This window comes from Phascolarctos cinereus, unplaced genomic scaffold (genome assembly GCF_003287225.1).
Source record: "Phascolarctos cinereus isolate Bilbo 61053 unplaced genomic scaffold, phaCin_HiC Scaffold_726;HRSCAF=1367, whole genome shotgun sequence".
In the NCBI taxonomy this organism is placed as follows: Eukaryota; Metazoa; Chordata; class Mammalia; order Diprotodontia; family Phascolarctidae; genus Phascolarctos; species Phascolarctos cinereus.
In genome coordinates, this window is record NW_027556098.1 from 36243481 (window position 1) to 36267917 (window position 24437).

Genomic DNA, 24437 nt, shown 5'->3' on the forward strand with positions numbered 1-24437 from the left:
CGACCCCTCCTCATAGTTTCAATGCCTCCCAGGGGGCAATATTGCCCACTTTGGGAACCTATGGTAGTGTCTTCCCTAGTGCAATAAGGATGTGAACTCAGGTCTCCCTGACTTCCTGTTCAGGGTAGTCCCTCATTACACTAAGTTACTTCTCACAACATATATTTATTAAGCCCCTAACTGAGTGCTTTATCCTTAACAGATGGTGATCCCAGTAAGTATTTGATGAAGACGACACCCAACAAAGTTCAGAGATCTTGGCATCAGGCCTCTCCCTATCACAGGTTGGCCACACATTCCTCTAACCAAACTCCCTGCAACTCTTGGGTTTGATGAACTTTGCCTTGGACAGATATGGCACCAGGAACATTTTGCAGAGAAATTCTTGGGCTGGGTCAGGTAACTTGCTCGGCCAACAAAGATTCAGCGTTTAGAACATCATGACATAGGTGTTTTCTCTACGTTAAGGTAACAGGCAACATATTCAGAAACATCCCCAAAACTCATTTTAGAAAGAAAAGTCTATCTTTTGTTTTTGTTTTTTATTAGGACTAACCTTAAGGCCTTAATTCACAATAACATTATTCACATTGTTACATTTTAAGTCAGCAAAGAGGTAATCGATCAAGTCATTAGATCTGAAATGTATTCAACAATGGTCTTGGCTAATACTTCATATAAAAATAACTCAAAGGTTACATCCTTTACACATTGGTTAAGGACTAACAAGTCTATGACTCTGTAATTGCATCTGTCAAAAACAAAACCCCACCACACAAGAGCACTGAAGCTTTTGCTGCTTCAGACCTTCCTGTTAACAACAGTCAGCTGAGTGCTCTCCCTCAGACCACCTGGTGTGTCAAGATGTGTCTGGGATGATGTTCAGCTATTATAGTACCTTCTTCTGAGCCGCAGCACATGTCAGGTTTGGCACATATTTTAAATCTTATTTTTCTTTCCTATTCTCTAATATTGAGGGCCCCTTCTTGCTTCCATAGGATGCCATTAGGACAAATTGTGTGGCTGGTTGTAAAAATCATGTAACCCTTTGGAGGTGGAAGGGACCTCAGACATTACCCAGTCCAACCCCTTCGCTTTACAGATGAGGAAACTGGGACCTATGGAAGTCAAGTGACTTATCCAAAGTCACATAGGTAGTGACAGGGTCAGAATTTGAACCCAGGTCCTTTGACCCCAAATCCAACAACTTTCCTTTACATCACCCACCTTGCTGCCCGGACCTCTCTTGCCATCATTGGTATCATTTCACATCCTTGCATATCACACACACATATACAGTATTATTCAAAGGGTAGGTTACAGATATGACATTGAGAAATAGTCCCAAGAAGGCAAGAAGACAGCATTTGCAGCTAACCTCCAGGCCATACTGCACCTGAGCTTTAAATGATTTCTTTCTATCAGGCCCATACCACTGTCATCAGTCTTTGAAGGGACAAATGGGAGGGAGGGAAGGAGAGAAAGAGAGGGAAAGGGGAGGGGGGGGAGAGAGAAAAATGGAGGGAGGAGGGAGAGAAAGAGAGACAGAGACAGAGGCAGACAGACAGACACACCCACCCACCTACCCCCCCCCCAGAACCACTTCAACAACATGGGCCCAGGTCAAGACTTTGCTACTTTACCTATTAGAGAAAATCCCCTCACCTTTTTTTAAACTCCACCTTCAGATGGAGTAGTATATGGTTCATCTGTGATACTTAGGGTATTTCTTTAGATGTGATGGCAACGGTAAGACCTAATCATATTTCACTCCTTCTCCTCCAATACCTAGAGGGAGATTGACACCCCAGGGGAGGGTCATCCTCTGCCTGTTGCCTCTTGTACCTCAGAGGTCTATTCTGATACTGCTAAAACTGCTAATGACAATCCTACCCGACCGGGGGCCAGCAAACCAATTAACGTTGCTGGATTTTAGTGCTGGTGAACTCAAACTAACAACTTTTACACATGCAAGTAGAAGCCGCGGTCCCACTCTAGGGCGTTTTGCTGAGATCCAAGGCAAGGACAATGAAGTGCATCCCTGCTTTCCTCATACACTAACAGTGCAGGCCTAGGACCAGGACAGGCACCTTGGAATAAGAAGCAGGAGACCCTACCAAGCACCCCGCACTGGACTGCTCCTGTTCAGATTAGGGCATTCAAATATGGGTTGCTAATGGGTAGAGCATTGAAAAAGCAGTGTCAGGGTGGCATTTAATAAACCCAAACTTCAAAATTCAAAAGATTTTTAAAAAAACATTGCCCTAAGCTTTCCTTAATGCCTACAAAGAATTTCCCTTTTCAGAGAAGAAGAATCCGCATTCTCCCTTTGGTCTCAAGCAATCTAACACGATGAACTTTGGAATTCTTCGATGGGATCAGGTAAACTGCTTGGCCGACAAAGGCTCAGCCTTTAGGACATCATTACACTGGTGCGTTTTTTCCATTAAGAAAATCTCCTGAAGTTGCTCTTCGGGACACAACTGAATTGCAGTGGGGGAGGAATCAAATTCTCTCCAACGTGACTATGAAAAAACAAAACAAAAAAATCTTTCCTCAGTTTTTATACAAGTAAAAAGAAAAAAATGAAACCCAGAGGTATAATTTTAGTCTTTACAATTTTCACAGCCTGTTAGCTTTTCTATTCTTCCTGTCAGCACTAGGTACCATTACTGGCAACTCACAAATGACAATTCCACCTACAGTGCATTAATTCATTAGCGATTAAGTCTTTCTCTTTGATTGCTGTCCAAAACCACTCTTAAAATTGTATTATTCTCCTCAAGCCCCACTCCCCGCCTTGCAGATTAAATTCGTTTTTTTGTTCCTGGAGGAATGGAAGGCCAGGGATGTCCTGGTTACCATGGTGCCACTCAATGCCCCCTATGCACAAATGAAGGATGGTTACTAAGAGGGGTTCCATTTCACATGCCAAAGAGTTAACAACCGGCCAATGGTTATCACTTGGGAATTTTAGAAAATGAAAGTGCGGTTCAGGAAACCAGTTCTGGGTTCAGATACACAGCTGGATATCCCTTGGTTTAAGGAAGACACTTCTCTCTTCATAGGTCCCAAGCATCAGTTTAGCAAAAAATCTGGCTTCTGATACCCAAAGAGTTTAAAGTCTCCTTCAAAACGTGCATAGAGACGGCGTATGTCTCTTTTGCTTACTCCCAAAAAGTAGCGTTCCACCTTGGTCTTGTTATACGCAGTAATGCCTGGTGGAATTGTGGGGTAAGATACTAGATGATCAATCCCAGCTTCCTTCAGGATATATGGAGCATCTTCCTCCAACGTCTCATGATGTCCAATCACACTGTAGTTTATTTCACAGGGTGCGCAGAGTTCTACATACGTTACCCAATGAATGATGTGGTCCCCAAACTGAAGATCTAACCATCTATGGTTTGGGTCCCCCAGGTAACGCACAAAGTCCTCAAACTGAAGACCCCTGGTTTCTGTTCGATTCCTTCTATATTTTCTAATGATGCCAGGAGCGATCTCATGCCGATACCAAGGCTCAAACCTAGGATTATGTACAAACTTGTCCTTAAAAGCAGAAATGAGTCTTTCAAAGGGATCTCTTACGATAAAAAATTTGAAGTATGATTTCAAGCTAAAGAAGAAAGAAGAAAACAAAGGAAAAGTCAATTGCTGCAGGAATAAAGGTAATTTTTATAGCAATAGGGTAAAGAAAACTCTGTTTAACCCTGTTTTATGTTTTCAAAATGAACAGAAGTAATAAGGGCATGGTCCCTTTTTGTCTGGAGACAAAGATCTTGAATGAATTAAGGAGTTGTAAACATTAAGTCTGTCCATTTTGTAAGGTAGTTTGAGCTACTTAGAAAAGAGAAAGGAGGAAGAAAATAAAAAGAGATTTAGAGCTTAGAAAGAGTAGCAGAGTATAGTAATGCACTTGATAAAATATTGGTTGTTTAGTTTCATGAACCTGTACTCTAAATAGCTATTGAGTATAAATTGGACAGCTTGGTAGCACAATAGACTGCTGGGCCTAGAGTCAGGAAGACCTGAGTTCAAATCTGGCCTCCAACACTTATTAGCTGTGTGACCCTGGGTAAGTCGCTTAACTCTGTTTGCCTCAGTTTCCTCATCTATAAAATAAGCTGGAGAGGAAATGGCAAACCACTCCAGTCTTTGCCAAGAAAACCCCCAATAGGGTCATGAAGAGTTGGAAAAGACTGAAAATGACTGAACAATAACATAAACTGGACAGGATAAGAATCCTTGAAAAAACATGGCCCCGTGGAAGGTGGAATATTTAAGGAAATGATGCTCTTCACTGTTAAATTAGTGACAATATAGTTAACAATTCTTTTCTCCCCTTAACCATTACTCTAACTGGGGTCAATTTCAATTTAAAAGTAAAACTAACCAATTTCAATATTGATCTGAATGTAGGCTGGGTCCCCCAAATTAGATCTCTTTAAAAGAAAGAAAAATGTAGAGGTATACTGAAAAATAACACTAAGCTTTATTCAAGTCTGAGTCAGAGAAAAAAAGGTATTATATATTTAAATGAATTTAGTATACGGTATTGTCTATACAAACAATTATAGTTTGCTTTATAAAAAAGGATGAATGATAATCTTACCCCACCAGGGGCCAGCAAACCAATTAACGTTGCTGGATTTTATTGCTGGCGAAGTCAAACTCACAACTTTTAGAAATGCAAATAGGAACCATGGTCCTTATTCTTCCAATTACATGTATCTGATAGAAGTCTAACTTGTGGGCATGGACTGCTCTGGTTTGTTACCACAAATCACCTGGTGGGAGCTATCAAGACACAAATAATGGCAGCAAAAAGACATGTGTTAGAAACGGTGGCAAAAGCCTGTATAGAGTTGCCCTGCAACCAAGGCTATTAACAGTTTTTATGAATGGCTTTATTTTAACTAGATTATATAAATGAAATTTGGCTGCAATATTTAAGGAGTTTTCAAATGTTCCTGAGGATCCGAATTTAAAAAAAAATATTTGGTTATCAAAAAGCAGGTTTAAGTTAAAATTCTCTGAAGTCTGTAGAATAAGAAAAGCAAACATTTTAGACAGTTAAAGCCTGTTCAAATAAAAGGGGAACTGTCATATCAAAACCACTTTGGCTATGGTAGATGTTAGAACACTGAACATTCTGGCTCTGGTCACAATGACTGGCCAACAAGCAGTTGTTTGTTTGTTTGTTTTTTAAATGAAGACTGGTTCTATCTGTATTTTGGGAAGTGAATCTTAGTCAGTTTTCACTTGACTCTGACACCTCTCTCCTTTGATTAGGAAAAATCTCTTACCGTTTCTGAATTTCAGAGTCACTGAATGAAGACAAACGTGGCAGGCCATTTTTTTCATGGTCATGTACCACATTTTCTGGGATCTCTTCAATGGAAGGAAAAACTCCTGGGAAACAAACAGAGAGAGACAACTTGCTAAGACAAGACTCTTCGTTCCGATGAAAAAAAAGGTTACCTAGTCACAGAGAAGACCCTACTTCCTTTATCCCTTTCCCTTCAGCAGTTTGTGTTCAAATACAGTTTGGAATGAGTCTAAAGGCACTTAGAGATTTAAATCTATTTACTTCTCGAGGGAGAAGGGGGATAATTCCTGCCTTGGTCTTTACAATCCCTATGTGCAGCATAAGGAAGAATCCTGACTGGCTTCCCAAGGATACTAGATAGTATAACTAGAAGATAATAACCCAAATTGGCACACAGAGGGCCAACACAGACTGTTTCTAAGTACCCTGGGTGTTATTATCTCAATAAGTTCTCCAGGTTATTTCTGGAATGCTGGGGGAGACAGTTATTCCTGGCAACCCTATTCATGGACTCCTCTGGACAGTTTTCTCTCTGGAGGATTTTGCTAACCTATCATCACCAGCCCTGAAGAATTTTCCTGCCGGATCTACAGGTCTAGCTAGGGAGTTATGGTTAGTCATCTTGTCATTGTATCACTCCCAGAAGCTGTGATGTTGAATAGACCCTAAATTAACAGGATGAGAAAAAGTTTTAAATAACCCAGTAGCCAACTTGGGGGGGGTGTTGATTAAAAATGAGGGGGAAAAGTGTGAAAAATTGTGATGAATCTGGAGCCTTTAGTGAATTTAAACTGGGTTCAATCTACAATTAAATAGTACACAATTGCTCTAGTTATACAATTAAGGACCTTCTATTCAATTTCTAAATCTCTGTAGTGTTTATACTGGCCCAAAATTGCAAAAACCTGCTAAAGTATCAGCTCCCAGCCCATACTGACAGTCTACAGCAGTGTAGACACTGGTGGGATAAAGGACATGACTTCAAAACAGAATGCTATGAGCTAGATTCTTTCCATATTTGTTCTTCCTTGAGTAGATGCTTACATAGCTTAAAAAAAACTTGCATAATAATAATAGCTAGCATTTATAGGAAGCTTTAAGGTTTGCAAAGTGCTTTATAGATATTAACTCATTTTATCCTCACAACCTTAGGGGTAGTCACTATTATTATCTCCATTTTACAGATGTAGAAAATGAGGCTAAGAAAGGTTAAGTGATTTTTGCTCAGGGTCACTCAGCTGAGAGTCAGGATTCAAACCCAGGTCTAGAGCCCTAGCAACAGTACCCACCAAGCTGTCCCTAATTCCAAGCAGGAAAGACACCAAATGGGGAATAAATCATAGTGATTATATTGAAAAGTTTTTAACCAATTCTTTGTTACCCCTCTAAAGCTTTCTCAGTGTTAGTTCTGCCTTATAAATGTATGGTTTAAAGGACTTCAGTTTTCACCACGGTGAAGTAGAGAGGGTGCCAGATATGGTGCCAAGAAGACCTGAGTTTGGGACAGGTAGGTGGTGCAGTAGATAGAATACCTAGTCTGGAGGACCTGAGTTCAAATCCAGACTCATAAATTTACTAGCAATGGGAGCCTGGGCAAGTCACTTAACCCTGATTGCTCCCCCCCCCCAAAAAAAAAGACCTCAGTTCATATCCTGACTCTCACCTTTCTTAGCTATAGGACTTGGCTATAGTCCTAGAACCTCTCCATGCTTCAGGTTTCTGGTCTGTAAAATGTAGATAACAACACTTGTGGAACCTACCACATAGGGCTGGTAATATGGAAAGAGTATTAGATTTAGATGAAGAGCACCTGGATTTGAATCTGAGCTCTATCACTGTGTGACCATAGCTTATTCTCTGAATCTAATTTTCTGCATCTGCAAAATGAGTGGGTTTGGAATGAGAACCTCTCCATCCTTAAGTCTCTGATCCTATCAATCTTCCCTAGACAATCTAATCATTGTCTGTAGTCCTGTCTGTTTTATGATTATTGTATCATAGATTCAGAAGTGGATGGGGACCTTTACAGACCATCAAGACCTCTCATTTTATAGATGAGGAAACTAAGTCATCGGGAAATTAAATAACATCTCTAGGGTCAGAAAGCTAGGAACTGTTTGAGGCAAGATTCTAAACCAGGTCTTCCCCATTCCAGGTTCATGCTCAATCCACTCCACCAAATTCTCTGTGCAGATGCCCTATCTAGGCCTGCTTATTTGCTTGCTCACAAGGTACAGGATGCTATGAAGAATTATTTCAAGTACGATGCCAAGCAGCTATTCATTTTTCTCTTACGTAGCTCAGTGCAAATTAGTCATCTATTTTTTGTTCACCAACTAAGATTCCTGCCCCTGTAAGTGGGTGTTTACTTCTTCAGAATGCTGTGACTCATGCTACCATGGCATACTTAGGGAGACATTTTTATACACTCATTGTCTTAGACGCACATTGCAGTTTCAATTTCAGATTGCTAGATTGGACATGCTGCCAAAATACTCATTCAGGCTTTTATGCAACATATCTCTTACACTGATGATGAACTTTATGACTCAAAGGATAAATGCTTTCATTTTTCTCTTTCTATTCTTGTCCCACTTTAAAAAAAATGCAAATGACCTAAAACATTTAAAGTAATCTACCTATGCAGACTGCAATCAGGACTTAGTAGGGAAGGCCTTAAAAAGCTGCATGAGGCACAGAGGTTGAATGACGTATCCAAGATCACAAAGCTATCAGAGGCAGCATTTGAAACTAGATCTACCTGACTTCAAAAAAAGCTCTTTGTTCGCTATATTACTGCCTCAAATTAGAAACTAAGCTATATAGATAAATAATAGGTTGGATGATGGAGAAACAAAATGGATTTTCTACTTCTATGTTTGTTTTTTCTTTTTCTAGGGCTGCTATTACTGTTTATTTGAAATACGTGCCTTTCAGAGATGAAGGAATTCAATGGATAGAGGTAACAATTAACCTGAATTATAGAAGAGAATGCTGACCATTTGTGTAGAGATGTTTAAATAAACAAATTAATGGATCCTTGAAAGAGATGCTAGCTATACCACTACATGGTGTGAGTCAGCTTGTTCTCAAGTGAAGTCTCACTTTCATCAGCAGAAAGGGGGTATGGCCTCTTCATATGTCAAGATGATGAGGCAGATGCATAGTGGAGATCAGACCAATTCCTTATTTGTAAAGCACTCAGCACACGGCTTGGTACATATTTGTGCTTATTAAATGATTGTTTCCTTCCTCCCCTTCCCATGCCCTGTTCATGCTCAAATGCTCTGTCTACAGATGGAAAACTAAGCAGCTTCTAGCCTCATTCTAAGCCCTGAATTCAGACACAGACAGTAGAATGTGGGGGAGGTTTCCTCTCACAGGCAATGTCTGTCATAAGGTTAGCTTGCTCACCTCATAACTGCAATAGAGACTGACACATGCCAAATTTAGCAATAATGAGGCAGAAAAAACTGATCACTGACCAGTCAGGCTGCTTGAGATCAAGATTTATCTTCGTTTTCCCATGCAATGAGATAACGTCTATAGAACACTTTGCAAACTTTAAAGTACTATACATATAAGATGCCAGCTCTCAGTATCATTCAGGCAAACTAGCCTTGGATATATCCTTTTAAAGAACAATTATAACACATTAGTGTCTAATTTAATCTCCAACCAGTTAAAAATGGCTTTAAGCACAAACAGGAGGGAAAATATAAATATCATCTAGGCTGTCCTTGTAGTAGAGAATGTTTCTTTCAAAAGTTACAAGGGTTCACTTTCTACTTTTTCCTTTCTTTCCTATGCCCCTCCCTTATCCAAATCACACATGCCCACATCAACCCATACCTGAAGACCCCTCACATACCATTTAAAACAATCAGAACTTTTTTCCACTGTGTATTGCCCACTTTGGGAGTCTGACAGAAGAGAATCTTGTGTTTGTCACAGACAAATATTCGATCTAAGACAAACTTTGAGACGGCAGTGTGTGAGAGATTCCTCAGAGCCGCATCCCGGCAGACATTTTTGAGCAGTTCCAGACGCTCCATGTGGACCAAGGGTTGGTTAAGCCGGTTTCCAGAAAGCACTTTTCCAGTTGGCTGAAGATTTAAAATGGGGCAAATGAGATACAAGGACTTGAACCCAAAAAACATGAGGTGTGGTTTGAGGACATGGCAAATGACTTAGGAAATAGAGGTGGTAGAACCAAGCCTATTGACCCTAGAATCACAGATTTAGGTACCTTTCAAGGGACCTCTGAAGTCATCTAGTCTCAGTCCATTTTTACAAATGAGGAAATTTAGGTCTAAAAGGTTAAGCGATTTGCCCAAGGTAGCACAGTTACTAAGTATCAGGGGTTGGACTTTAACTCAGCAGGGTCCTCTGGTTTGAGAGCCAGTGCTCTTTCTGCTGCTCCACACTGCCTCCAGGTCTACTATGCTGCCTTCCTGATTACTTCCTGAAACGGCAAGCCCATTACAAGCTAGGCTCTCAACATGCCTGGCTTGTAGTTGCTGCAGTAGGGCCTAAGGTATTCATCCATCACCTTTCTTCACAACAAGTTAAGTGGATACTAAGCCACAACTGTGTATGTGTGTGAGAGAGAGAAAGAGAGACAGACACACAGAGACAGAGAGAGACAGAGACAGGCAGAGACAGAGAGACAGAGACAGAAAGTGAGACAGAGAGAGGGAGAAGAGAGAGAGAGAGAGAAGAGAGAGAGAGAGAGAAGAGAGAGAGAGAGAGGAGAGAAAAGAGCCCTGCTTGCTATTCTGTGTGAGCATTTCTCTTCACTTCACAATGTACTTGGGCAAATGGATGAGGCAGGGGGGCTGTTTATGTATTACTGTGCCGATGGCATGATGATGTATGATTTCCTGAGAGCATAGGAATCTTTTCATTCAGAAATTGCAGTAATACATGCTGTTCTCATTTCATTTCCCACCCCCAAGCCCCAGTTTTTCAGGTGTTTGTGGTTCATGTAATTCTGAATTTAACTGCATAGGGTAAACTAAAAACCATAGCCCATGTCTATATGACAATGAACTGAGGGATGATTTGGGGGGATACAGGTCAAATCAGTGGTGTATTGGTAAATGTTTAATAATCACCTCTTCAGAAATATGCATGATGCAGTTTTAAATTTAATCTGCATTATCGATATCTTCTCCATTACTGTCGTAATTCTAGGAACAAAACAGTAAATCAAGCTCTAGTAGTGTTTGTTGATTTCCAAGGTTCCAGGCTCACCTTGAAAATTTAACAATTGATTCTCATCCTCAAGCTGGCTCTAGCACACCCCTAGATCAATTTCTATGACAATAAATGCCTCTGTGACAAAAATATTTCGAAACCTCATGTATTGCAAGCAGAATTTAGTAAAACAAAATCCCAGTAATAAAAAAAGCACTTGGACAGCTCCTTAGGTTTAGATCAAAACCTCAGGTTTCTATCTGAACTTCTCTCTCTCTCTCTCTCTCTCTCTCTCTCTCTCTCTCTCTCTCTCTCACTCTCTCTGAGTAACCTGAAGAAAACAGTTATCTTTCAATAATGCTAGGTAAAGACTTCTAATTTTATAATATATTCTTAAGATCTCTTGAGATACCAGATAAAATTTGTCTGTGTCCCTGGTGTTTAGCAGTGTTCTGAATACAAAGCAAATGCTGAGCAAATATTTGTTTTAATTGCAGATTTCAGGAAGGATAATTACAGACTGCTCTGATGAACACAATAATGTGAAAACAGAATATAAGAGTTGAGACTGACCTTACAGCACATCTAGTACAACTCTTTGTTTTTCAGATGAGGAAACTGAGTCTCATAAAGTTAAATGCCTTGCTTAAGTATCACAGTTACTAAGTCACAGGGCTAGCATTTGAGCCCAGGTCCTAACAGCAAGGTGGCACAGTGAATAGAGCACCAGGAGTGGAGTTCAAATATGGCCTCAGACACTAACTACTGGTGTGACTCTGGACAAGTCACTTAACTCTGCCTCAGTTTCCTCATCTGTAAAATGAGGTGGAGAAGGAAATGGCAAATCATTCCAGTATCTTTGCCAAGAAAACTCCAAATGGGGCCACAAAGAGTCACCTAAACCTGTGACTCCAAATCTGATAATCTTTCTGTTGTACCATTGCTACCTCTTGCTAGCAATGATACTTTTGATGGAGGATTTTGTAGCTGATGGTTAAATGGTCTGTTTATAAGAAAGAACAGTTTAGTCCAATAAAGGGGTTACTACCTTTTTAATGGGTTTTCCTAGAAATAAAATGTAGTCAGCATGGAGAAACAGACTCCACAGTGACTGCCAGACAGCACTACTACATCTCTGACGATACAGAAAATAAATCCTGGGATAAATGTTATTACAGCATCTGGGCAATTCACCAATAGGTGGCAACCAACCCCAACTGCAAACGTTAATCCAAAGACCAACATCAGGAACTGATTTTCAAAGCTAAGGAACTTTTAGTGGGGATACCCTTTCAGGCAGCTAGATGGTAGAGTGGATAAAGCAGACTCCACTGGACCTGAAGTTAGAAAGACCTGAGTTCAAATCTGGTGTTAGACATGAACTAGTTGTGTGATCCTAGACAAGGCACTTATCCACTGTCTGCCTCAGCTACCCCATCTATAAAATGGGGATGATAATAGCACCTATCTCCCAGGGTTGTTGTGTGTATTAAAAAATGAGATATTTGTAAAGTGCTTTGCAAACCTTAAAAGCATTATATAAATGCTAGTTGCTTTTTTTTTTTACTCCATCACCAGAAACTAAATATACAGATGGAAAAAGAACACATATCCTCCATATTCAAATTTCTCCTGCTTCTAAATGCTAGATGCAAAAGAGGCTTAGATTAGGTGTAATCCTTCAGTCATTGCTTAATGAAAGGACTGTGCCTTGTATCCAAAGGAAGGAGAACATTCAAACTAAGATCTTTCTTCTCTCTCCAGGAGAGGTACTATGGATGGCTAGCTCTCCTAATCCCCATTTCATCAAAAGAAAACACTATTATTACTGATAAACCAGTGGAGTTTAGGAAAGGGCGAATTCAGCATGAGAGGATTCTGAAAACTGGATTAACCTGAGATCATATCTGTCTGGTGTCAGATTTATATCTCAATCAATCAATCAATTAATCAATCAAGAAGCATTTATCAAGCCCCTAAAGTGTTCCTGCTAGGTAGTACAGTGGATAGAACACCTGGCCTGGAGTCAGGAAGATCTGAGTTCAAATCTAGTTTCAGACACTTGCTAGCTATGTGACCCTTAGCAAGTCACCTTCACCCTGTTTGCCTCAGTTTCTTCACATGTAAAATGAGCTGGAGAAGGAAATGGCAAATCAACTTAGTAGTTTTCCTAAGAAAACCCCAAATGGGGTCCTGAAGAGTTGGACATGACTGAAACAACTGAACAACAATCAGTCTTCATATTACAATTTGAGCTAACTCAATGATCTTAGAAAAACATGGATAGATTTGCATGAAATAATGAAGAGCAAAATGAGCCCATCCCTGGGCAACTCATTCTTAGTGTTCTAGGCAGCTTTCCATCATTGAGAACGTGCTGACCTGCATTAATAAATAGAGTTTCCTCACCTGGGAGTTCCCTATGCCAATGAAATCACAGGTCCAGTCCCTAAGCTTCTGTGATTGGGAGCATCCTTTCTTGAGAATATTCAGAATGCAATAATAATAATAAAACTCAGCAATAACCGTCAAGAGACAATAAATACTTTACATAAAATGGCCTCATCACACAATGTAATAAACATGGCTAACTTTCAGATTGTGCTTTTAATAGGGAAGGCAGGTGGCTCAGTGGATAAAGTGTGGGGTCTGGATGACGAGTCAGAAACAACTGAAAAATGACCAAAAATAACAACAACAACATCACTAGGGAACTGAACTATTCTGCCCTTTCTTTAACTATTTCTCAAGTTGCCTTGCATGGTCCTCTTTCCTCTCCTCCTTCTGGCAACCAAGGTCAAGGCTGAAGTCTTGGCTGCCTGGCTTTCTTTAATGTAGCCTCAACATCTGCCTCCTCTGGGAATCGATGTTCTGGAAAGGAGTTGGCTAATCACAAATGCAGTTAGAAATTCCAGTTTTTTAAAAAGCAAAGCAGATAACAAAATGGATTCTGAGTAAAACATCAAGGGAGGTCTCATTTTGAATAGGTCTGCCTACCTATCCCAGGGCAGCTAGGTGGTGCAGTAGGCCTGGAGTTAGGAAAATCTGAGTTCATATCCAGTTTTAGACACTTAGTAGCTGTGTGACCCTGGACAAGTCACTTAACCCTGTTTCCCTTAGTTTCCTCATCTGTAAAGTGAGCTGGAGAAGAAAATGGCAAATTACTCCAGTATCTCTACTAAGAAAACCAGTCACAAAGAGTCAGATACAACTAAAAATGACTGAATAATAACATTTTATGATGCTCTAACTTCTTTCTTTCTCCCTTCTTTTTGGACTTGAAGAAGCTTTTAATTTCTTAATGCCTTTCTCATAACCAGTGCCCCAACTTACAGAATCATACACTATCACAGAGGTTCCCAAAATGGGCAATACCACCCCCTAGGGGTGCAGGAGGGGCAATTGTAGCCTTTGGTGCAATTGGGGAACATTGAATAAAAATAAGGGGACAGTGGAAGCATAAGGAAAGAAGAGAAAGTAAAATTTCAAAAAACCATTTGTACATGTTTCACCTGTTGTGTAACAGAGTTAAAGTCATAGTGATTACATTATTTGCCAAATAAACATACAAAATGTGAGTTATAACCAATCACTGGTCAAGTCCACTGACAGGTCTTAAAAAGCAAGTGTTGGTAGGTGAATGTGTTGTGCATTGTGGGGAAGTCCAACATGCATCAGCAGGAATGTTTGTGTAATGACTTCTTTACAATATGATACTATATGGTTACATGACCCAATATTGCATCATCAAAATTTCAATGCAGGAAAAACCCCACACATTTACAAAAAATTATAAAAATTTAAGATGTTATTTTTACAAAAAATTATATTTTTGAAATGATGCAAATTTTAAAAAAAGTTAAAGGGTTAAAGGAAGTAGACTTGGGGAGTTGGCACTGAGTAATTTTTTTAAGTGACTGGCCCAGGGTCACACAGCTAGTAAGTGTTATGTGTCTAAGGTCACATGTGAACTCGGGTCCTCCTGAATCCAGGGCTGGCGCTCTATCCACTGTGCCACCTTGCTGCCCCCAGTAATTTTTTATTGAAAAGGTGGAAGTAGGCCCAATAAGTTTGTGAGCCTCTGAATTCTAGGGAGAGGAATACCAAACAACTATTAAGGATGTCAGTTTGATTTATTTGCTTTTCTGTAACATCTCTATCCTTATCCTGGCATTGAATGTGGATCCCAGGAGGCTCAAACAGCAAAGGACAAACTCTAGCAAGTACTAAGCTGTCAAGACTGCAACTATGGGTCTGGCAATGCTTAAACTTGTTGAGAGAATGTAGACTTCCGGAGGGCAAGGGCTATTTCATCTTTGTATCCACTGGTACTGAATACAACAATTAGCACCAAGTAAATACCTCACAAATGCATGTGTATTAATTAGTCTAGAACCAGCAGAGACAAACACCCTAAGAAAGTTGGCTACTGAGAGATGATTTATTTTGTTTTTGCCATAGAAACTCACAAAGGTGTGTAGAATTTGTGATGGGTTGCAGTAGAAGGAGAACCCACCGAAACAAATTAACTGATTTCTTCAGTATTGAAATATTTCTTATAGGGGAAGATCCTGGCTAATTAATGACTCTTTGAAGGCCCCCTTATTTAATCCCTACACACACACACACACACGGATGTTTATGGATATACATAACACATATTCACATACACACACACACACACACACACACACACACACACACACACAACCAAGGTGCATTGGTATAAGAAGCTTCCTCATTGGGCAGGTCCTTATAGAATAACAATATTATATTGTTATTACAATATGATATTATCATCTCACATAATATACAATCAGAACACTATGAAATAACAATTAAATATGTGACAATATGAGGTGTGCTATTAATATGTGATGTGTGATACAACATTAATCTATAATTATTTTATTTTAATATTATAAAATATGTCACATGTCATCATATAATATGATATATTATAATAATATGATATATATAATATAACAATAGCTAGTACTTATATAGGACTTGAAAGTTAGCAAAGCACTTGACATATTATCTCATTTGATCCTTGCAACAATCCAGAGAAGTGGGTGCTATCATTATCCGCATTTTACAGATAAGGAAGCTAAGACTAATAAAGGTTAAGAAATTTGCCTAGGATCCCAAAGTGGCTGATGTAAGACTTGAACTCCTGCCTTCTTGACTCCAAATCGAGCACTTTCTCCATTATACTACCTATACCCATTATACTTGCCTTTATGCAATAAAATCGTCCCTGATCCTATTTATATATACTTGGCAAACTTCCATATGGGTTTATATCCTATCCCATACATAGGGACATACATTACTAGAGATCCTAGAGAAGGAAAAAGTCAGAGAGTTTACCTGCCCCTGCCCTTTCCGATTCACCACCTTGTTTAATAAGGTGGGTGTGGGTGTGTGGATAGGTGCATATACTCTACCTATACCCACACACCCACTTTGCTTACTGGATTCCTGAACATAAACTCTTCCAGGTGGTCGGTCAGGTTTACTCCTGCTTGCTCAATAAACTAATTAGGCTGCACTGGGCCAAGGGTACCAGAAGGGGAATCATCGGACCCAACATTACTTCTCTACAATCTTCTTTATTTCCACTTGAGGAGATTCCAAACATGCTCTGCTTCCTTCTTTCCTTTGGTCTCTCTCAGCTCATAACTCAGTTAATTCCACCTCAGATAATCTCTTGGGAGCATTTGGGTTTACAAAGACACAACACACACTCTCACACACATGCGCGCGCGCACACACACACACACACACACACAGAGTCCTCTTCCTCTTCAATACTGCTCAGTTCTTTGTGGAAATAAATCTCTTTCATGTTCTCTTTTCCCCCTTCTCTTCTAATTATGAATCAAACCACAACTCTATTCATGGATGATAAGCTTTTAATGCCAGTTTTGAAAAAAAAAACTTTTGAAAAAGTTCTAAGCTTTGAAATGATATTAGACCAGTACCATCAACTTCCAAAGTCTTTGAGAATACCAGAAATCTCATTTTGAAACTTAATTTTCTATTTTCTCATCTTCTAATTAAGCTTGCTTTTCCTTAAGCACCGGCACTCAAGACAAAAACGTTTCTTATTCAATTTTATTTTTGTTTTAATTACTATTATTAGAGCAGTATTGTTTTCTATTATTTTTCATTACAAATATACAGCTAGATTATGGTTAATAACCTTCTGTGGGAACCTGGTAACCTAACCATCCATTTATTAAATTGTTTCTAGTGAAAATTTCTTCCATATTCTAAATAACTGACTTATAAACTCAGAAACACAACTTGTTGGGGACTCCCTGGTCTTTCACCAAACTTTAATGGTTTCTACTCTTTTGGTTGAGTGATTGGGAGGTGGGGTGGGACTTATGATTTCATCCATCTAGAGCAGAGGTTCCCAAACTTATTTAGCCTACCAATCCCTTTTAAAAAATTACTCAGTGCCCCTTGGAAATCTACTTTCTTTAACCCTTTAAAGTTTTTTTTTAAAATTTGTGTCAATTTTATAAATGGATGGTTAGGTTCCCAGGTTCCCATTCTGGACTTTCCAACAATGCTCAACACACTTGCACACGCTCACCTGCCAACAGTTGCTTGTTAAGACCTGTCTGAAGACTTGACTCACACTTTTTGTGTTTATTTGAAAAATAATGTAATCAGCACAACTTTAATTCTGTTACAAAACATATGAAACATGTATGAATGGTTTTTCAAAATTTTCTTCTCCTCTCTTCTTTTCTTATGCTTCCACCACCCCTTTATCCTAATTCCACCTGAGGCTACCACCTCTCCCCTGGATAGTTCCAGTGCCCCTCTGGGGGGGGGGTATTGCCCACTTTGGAAACCTATGAGAGTTCCTAGGTAAGGAAATTCCCTCTACCAATGCAGATCTGCAATTGTTCTGCAATTTAAAGTCAACGACTGTCTGGCAAGCGTTCCTGGGACAGTGGAAGACTGTGATTTTTTCAAGGTCACACAGCCAGTGTATACCAGATGTGGAACATGGAACCCAGGCTAACTTGACTTATAGTCTGACTCTACTCACTTGTGCTACAAACTTTCCTTTGTTCTCTCCTTTCATCTAAGAATATTCTCTGATAACTGCTTCTCTCTTCATTCTTTCCCTCTTATCTTCATCTCTTACTGTCTCATCTTTTTTACCTTTTTGAGTCTTATGAACTAGTTGCTTCTGCAGAAGACTTTACATACTTTAAGTGATGAGCGCAGGTCATATTACTCAGCTAAACAACTGTCAAATAATTCCTGTCAAGTCTTTCTTGACTGAAAGTCTTCACTTTCCTTGCTCTTTTCTGAATACATATGGTTTTTCTTTGTTTTACTGGCACTATAATGCCACAACCTGAATGTCTCTAGAGTTTTGTAAGCTTAATGCTATCAATTCCCTTGTGACAGCAGAATTGAAAATCTGATGCCTCTTAGTGTCACAAGGTATCCTCTTTCTCCCTAGACTCTACTTGCATTATTTACACTGTTGACTCTGGGCATTTTCCCCTGTGTTATCCATAGAAATCAGAAGCACAGGATTGAGGAGACCCATACAAATTCATTATAGACTATATTATAGTCTGACTAGGATAGTTTAGTGTGTAAATTGTAAGATGAGAAGACTTACACTACAGAGTGTCTCCTCTCATGGTCTCCTGGTAGAAATGCAACCTAAACTACTTTAAAAATGTTTTATTGATGGGTTAAGAAAGGGACAAACATTAAAATCACTTCCTAATGACTTCCTTCCCATCCAATAGAATCCTTCCTTATAATAAAGTACAGTTAAGCAATACAAATCAACACACTGGCCATGCCTGACAATACGTGCTTCATTGCATACCTATATCTCACATATTGTCTGAGAAGTGGGAGGCATTCTACACTGCCAATCCTCTCAAGTTACAATTGGCAACCTAAACTATTCTAGCCAGACTACAGTCTATATCTTAGTCTGTAATGATAGAAGGGAACACATAATCCCCAGGAACCCAGTCCACATAATGGGGAAAAAAGATACTTTAAAAATAGAGAGGCTGAATTGTTAGTATAGTTGAACTCTTCCACAACCCCTAATAATGGTAAAAGTTTGTCTACATTTGCTCCGTCTTCATTTTTTATTGCTAACAGAAAATGGTTGATTCATGGATAGTACTTGATACTCACTAAATGGTTTATATATGTTTGCTTTATTTTATTACTATACTCAGGCAGCATGATCACCTGATCAGAACTTAAAAAGAATTGGGAGGAACATTAATTCAAAGCCCAATTCAAGTTTACCCACTTCCATGAGATTCTTTTTGTTGACATGAACCTATGTTGATGGCTCCCTCAGATAAACTCTGGGTCTCTCAAGTTAACACATGATCCTTCTCTCTTTGTCTCATGTGTGTTAGTCTTTTCTCCCCAAGAAGGTCCACAAAAGCAGGGACCACATCATATTACTTTAGTATCCTTCACTGATATTATCACATTGGTAATATGTCATGATGCAATTCCATCATAAATCTCTAATGGATTAAGCCTTGTTTTCTTTGGGTTTTCTCTGTGGTTTTACACACACACACACACACACACACACACACACACACACACACACACAATCTCTCACACCTCTTAATATGCCAGGTATAGGATATTTATATGAGTTGTGTTCCTCTAAAATAAATCAGATTTCTTTAAATGAAGAATTCTCTAGACAGGAGGGAAAGAGATTGGGCCTTCACATAAAAAAAATCATTATGTTGTCGTTCAGTCCTTTTGAAAAGCAAAAGTTCTTTGTCTTCTCTTAAAGCTAAGCACTAATGAAACCTTAAGTTTGGAACCCAAAAAAGAGAAACCCAAATACTTACAAACTAAGATGTAATTGCCAACATATGAGCAGAAAGTAAAAGGAAAGAAAAAGCAGTCCTAATATACTCTAACCTTTGGCAAAATAATAAATAAATAAATGAATGAGTGAATGAATGAATGAATGAAGATAGCAAACATTTACAGAGTGCTTACCATTTGCCAGGCACAATTATCATCTCATTTGATATTCAACAACAACCTTGGGAGGTAGGTGCTATTATTATCCCTATTTTCAGTTGAGGAAACTGTGGCAAATACATTAAACGACTTGCCCAGGATCACATAACTGGGGTCTGAGGTCATATTTGAACTCAAGTCTTCTTGACTCCAGGCCCAGCACTCTGTATGCCATAAGCATACCTTACTTGTTTCTATGCCACTTACTTCTAATGTCACTGTATACCACCAATACTGCCAAGGCAGGATTCTCTGGTATACTTGGATCTTTGTTTGCATTTCTGCACCTACCATAACTTCAGCTGTATGAAAGCATGACCCCTAAAACAAGTGGTGAAAAATGCTATTCTGGCAAAACCAAAGAAGTCTGCACACTTCTTTCTCCCTTTCCTTAATTTCTTTTTCCACCTGGGACTCATTTGCAAGCTGACTAAACCAAATGGACCAGGCTGTTTTGGTCTTCTTTTATGAAACCTATTTGTTTTTCTCACAAGTTTTAATTTAAAAAAATTCAATTGTACTTTTATTTTCAGTTCCAAATTCTCTTCCTCCCTCCACCCTCTCCCCTATCTACTGAGAAGGCAAGAATATATACTTAGTATATATATATATATATATATGTAAAACATATTTCCACATTAGCCATGTTATGGAAAAGTAAAACCCAAAAGAAAAGAGGAAAAAAATATGCTTCAATCTGTTTTCTGAGTCTTATCAGTTCTCTATCTGGAAGTATATAGCATTTTTCATCATTTCTCATGAATTTTGAAAGAAATTCCATTTCTCTGCCTTGACAACACTCACCTTTAGTTCTTTAGGCAAGTGTTTCTCTTCTCTCCACTTTTCTAATTCTGGTATAGTTGTCAGGAATGGGAACTCTTGCTTGGCACCATACGCTAAAAGACAAAGGAATATGAAAAGCTAAGATGATGATTTTATCAGTATTTCAATCTGGAGTTATACACATCTACTAAAAATTACCTGGGAGTGAATATGGCAGATAATTGCCTAACCAGAATGATGTTCTATAAGTGATTCTAGTGGTTCTTTAAACAAAAATCCATTTTGTTTCAATACAATGGACATTTCCTAATAAATTCCCTAAAAAAAGTAAATTCTCTGAAAACAGATGATTAGCAGAAAGCAAGAATATGTCCTTTGGCTGTAGTAGGATGATACTAACACTGAACGTTGTATTTGACTTGGAAGTATGCTGTTGACTTCATTTATGCATGGAGAATGCCAAGGTTTATGCCAAAATGTAGCATGACCATTCCTGTCACATATGTCCGTTAAGGAAAAATATGAACCAGAGGTGGAGGCCAGTGGTGCTATCTGCTTCATGTAATCTTGTTCTTGCCCAGAGCTTTATTTGTGCACCTATCAGGGAGATTTTAGGATGTGAAGGGACTATCATTTATCCAAGTTCCCACATAGCTACTGTCTATGTAGACTTACAACCAGGGATTTAACACAAGTTAAAAGGAATTTCCTAACCTCGTCAAATAGTTGCCTGGGACCATGGAGAGACAGTTGGTGTCAAAAGAAAAAGATAGACAAATGAATAGAATTAAAGTGAATCTATGGCCTCTGTTAACCTTTGATGGTAGTTTAACCGGGGGGGGGGAAGAAGAGATGGGGAGGAGTAGGTGGCTCATAGCCCTGGCTATATACTAAAAAATACCAGCCTGTCACCATCAGGAAGAGGTTTTCTAGCCATTGTACCCTAATACAATATAGTAGAGAATGGCAGTAGATTATAGTAGAGAATAGGGTAGCAGATGGTCTTGAAGGAGTTAAATAACTTAAGTTCAGAATATGAAAGTATAAAGCAGCTGAGCAATCCTAAAACTAATAGAAAAACTCAGCAGAGATGGCAGGCCAAGTAAAGACATGATGTCTAGCATAACACACCGGCAGTTCTGCAGTGCTGAAGGTATGAATTGCCCTGGCCACGTGTCTTCTGTGCATTCCTGGAATATGCCTCTGGAAATATGTGTGAAGGGGCATATTGCAGGAATGGACTATTTTTATGTATTTTCTGGTCCTGCTTCTCCTGTGTCTGTGCCCTCCATGGATATTTCTTGGTTCCCTGTATTCTCTACATATTCTTCAAAGGTATATCCCATGTGTGCATGGGAAACATTTTGTCATTTTCCTTACTATACTACTTGGTTAAATGCCTTTTGCTTTGAACTAATGTGTCCCCAGGATGGTAAAAGTAAACAATGTTGGGTTTAAGTTTCAGTAGCCGCCATCTTGCAGAATGCTTTGAATCTTACACATACGTGTGAAAATGCGCACATGCACACACACACATATACAAACTGTTCTAAGTCATTATCTTCTTTTGGCTCTGCTTTTTTTTCATGCTACTTAACTTATATAATCTTCCTACATTTCTTTGAATTCTTCATACATCATTCTTTAAATAGCATTAGTATTCCACTACATCAGGCTTTTTTTAAAGCCATTCTTCAATTGTTGAGCAAATATTTGTTCCTAGTTCTTGTTTTCTTGGTCATATGAATATTTTTGTACATGTGAGTCTTTTGTTCTCTCTCTCTCTTACTGTCAGTCTTCTTGGGGATACAGATGCACTGTACTGGGTCAGAGTGTATGCATAATTTAGTAACTTTTCTCATTAAATTTCAAATTTTCACTAGCAGTGAATCAGTGTGTCTGCCTTCTTATGTCCCATTTAGAAATGAGGTTTCCTTCTTCATTTCCTATCTACTAGCTGTTCAGGAATCAAGTTTTCTTGGCTAATAGTGCCATCGGACACGAGAAGTGTCCAAACTAAGTCTCTCACAGAATTTCAGAGTTGGAAGCTCCTCAGAGACCATCTAACTTGGTGGGCTGTTGCATTTCTCTGACCATTAGTCATTCTAAATATTTCCCCATGGTGTTGTTGATAGCTTGTATTTCTTCTTTCGAAAACTGTATGTCCATATACTTCGACCAATCTGGTGGTTGTTTTATGGGGATTGAATTTTTCTTCAGCTTATGGGATAGAGTTCAAAGACTGCTCTTAGATCTTTGAATACAATTCACTTGCGAGGAGCCCTCAATACACAGTCAAGATTTGGAAAAGAAAACAAAGTAAAAAAAAAAACAACTCACAAAAAACCCTGGTTTATAAAGACCTCTATTTGATTGTTAAGAAATAAGATTTACTTATTCTTACTCATAGAGAGGTTCACTGGAAGCATTCTCCAAAGTCATGAATGTCTAATGTTATGTCATAGGAAGAGCACTGGCTTTGAAACCAGACATCCCTGGTTTGAATCTCAGTTCTGCCATTTATTATTACTACCTGTGTGAAATTCTGCAAGTCATTTCGCTTCTCATGACCTCATCTTTAAATGAGTGAGTTGGTTAGAGAATTCCTAAGGTCTCTCTCCCATCTTTAAATCTATGAATAGCTGATCATCTGAACTCTGCAACTGCCACTTCCCTGTACACTAACCATTGCTGAGGACAAACCTATAAACCCATTCTCCTGATAATATTTTTAAATAATTGGAAGAAGTGCTAAATTTTAGACAGAGATTAGTGAAAAGAAAGATGTGAGTCTCCCCCTTCCTCCCATTTAAGTTCATGAATCCCTGGTTAAGAAATCCTGAACTAAAAAAAAATCTGCTTTATTTTATTGACAAACTTTGGAAAAATCTGCTTTTCTAATCGGTTCCTGCAACACAGGAAGTCATCAAATATATATGTGTGTGAAAAAGAAAGAGATGTTCACAGAGTAGATTTATGTAGCAAAGTTGTTTGTTTTTTTCCCCCCACAGCACAAAACCAGAAGAAGCAGACTGTCACTATAAGCGAAATTACAACTGGCACACTGCTAAGCACTCAAACCAAGGATTTTCCATCTGCTTTATAGAAATGAAATTTCATTATATCAGATTTCACAACATTTTAGGGTTCTCCTCCAAGTGTTTCCATTTAAGAATGTTTTAAAATAGGCTTTAAGTCTGAAAGAGGAAATTTGCTGGTATAAAAGAAATAAACTATAACAGCTGTGATTAAATGATTTAAAGCCCCATCACACATATATCCATTAAACTTCCTATTTTCTCTCTACGTCAAATAGCCCATCCGTGATTAATTTATTCAACTGCCAAATGCACAGCATTGGCATTCACAAAATCCAAAAAAATGGGAATGACCATGAGAACTTTCTGGTTGAGTCCCTACTCCTAGGAAGGTAAAGACTTACACCAACCAAGGCAGATGAAAGTCTGTCCTGTTTTTAAAGCTATCCAGGAATAGGTAGTGCAGTTTCCCCTGTGATTGGGAGCCTATTCCAGGGCTTAATCCCTGGGATAGTCAAGACATTCTTTATATCTAACCACCAAACACTCTAATTTAAACCCATACCCTCTTCTTTAGTCCTTTGTGGAGAAATGTGTGTGTGTGTATATGTGTGTATGCACGCATGCATGTATGAAATAACGCTTCATTTATTTGAAGACATTACATCCCACCCTCAGCATTTTCTCCACCTGGTTAAAAATATTCTCCTTGAATATTCTCCTTAGAGAACTTATTTTCAATCCATTTATTATTCTTGATTCCACTTCCCTGGACCAAACCCTCTTCTGTTTCTACCCATCCTTTTAAAAGCCCCAAATGGACATAGTATAGTCATCCCTTGTTTGCCCAGCATCTCACCCCATGAGATATAACGCTGAAATGAAACTCCTAGTTAACTTGAACTTACCTTTAAAAGGAGCTCATTTTTCTTTCTATTTTAAATATTTTGATGGCTAACTTTCAAATGTAGATGAAATGCTTCTCCACTATCTTAAACAGAATGTACCATTTCAGCGTTTTT

At 38.8% G+C, this 24437-nt stretch overlaps 1 protein-coding gene across 8 annotated transcripts in view; it reads right to left on the reverse strand.

The window, feature by feature from the left end:
• Nucleotides 1-523: 523 nt before the first annotated feature.
• The window catches only part of CHST10 (carbohydrate sulfotransferase 10), a 46706-nt gene continuing 22792 nt past the window's right edge, over nt 524-24437 (reverse strand). For all 8 annotated transcript variants that reach the window (XM_020992857.2, XM_020992860.2, XM_020992859.2 and 5 more), the window contains 4 exons: nt 20399-20490; nt 9201-9435; nt 5307-5412; nt 524-3616 (listed from right to left, as the gene is read on the reverse strand). In XM_020992857.2, coding sequence (XP_020848516.1) covers nt 3079-3616; nt 5307-5412; nt 9201-9435; nt 20399-20490 — 971 coding nt within the window. In that variant the 3' untranslated portion in view covers nt 524-3078. The remainder of the gene's footprint in view (nt 3617-5306; nt 5413-9200; nt 9436-20398; nt 20491-24437) is intronic.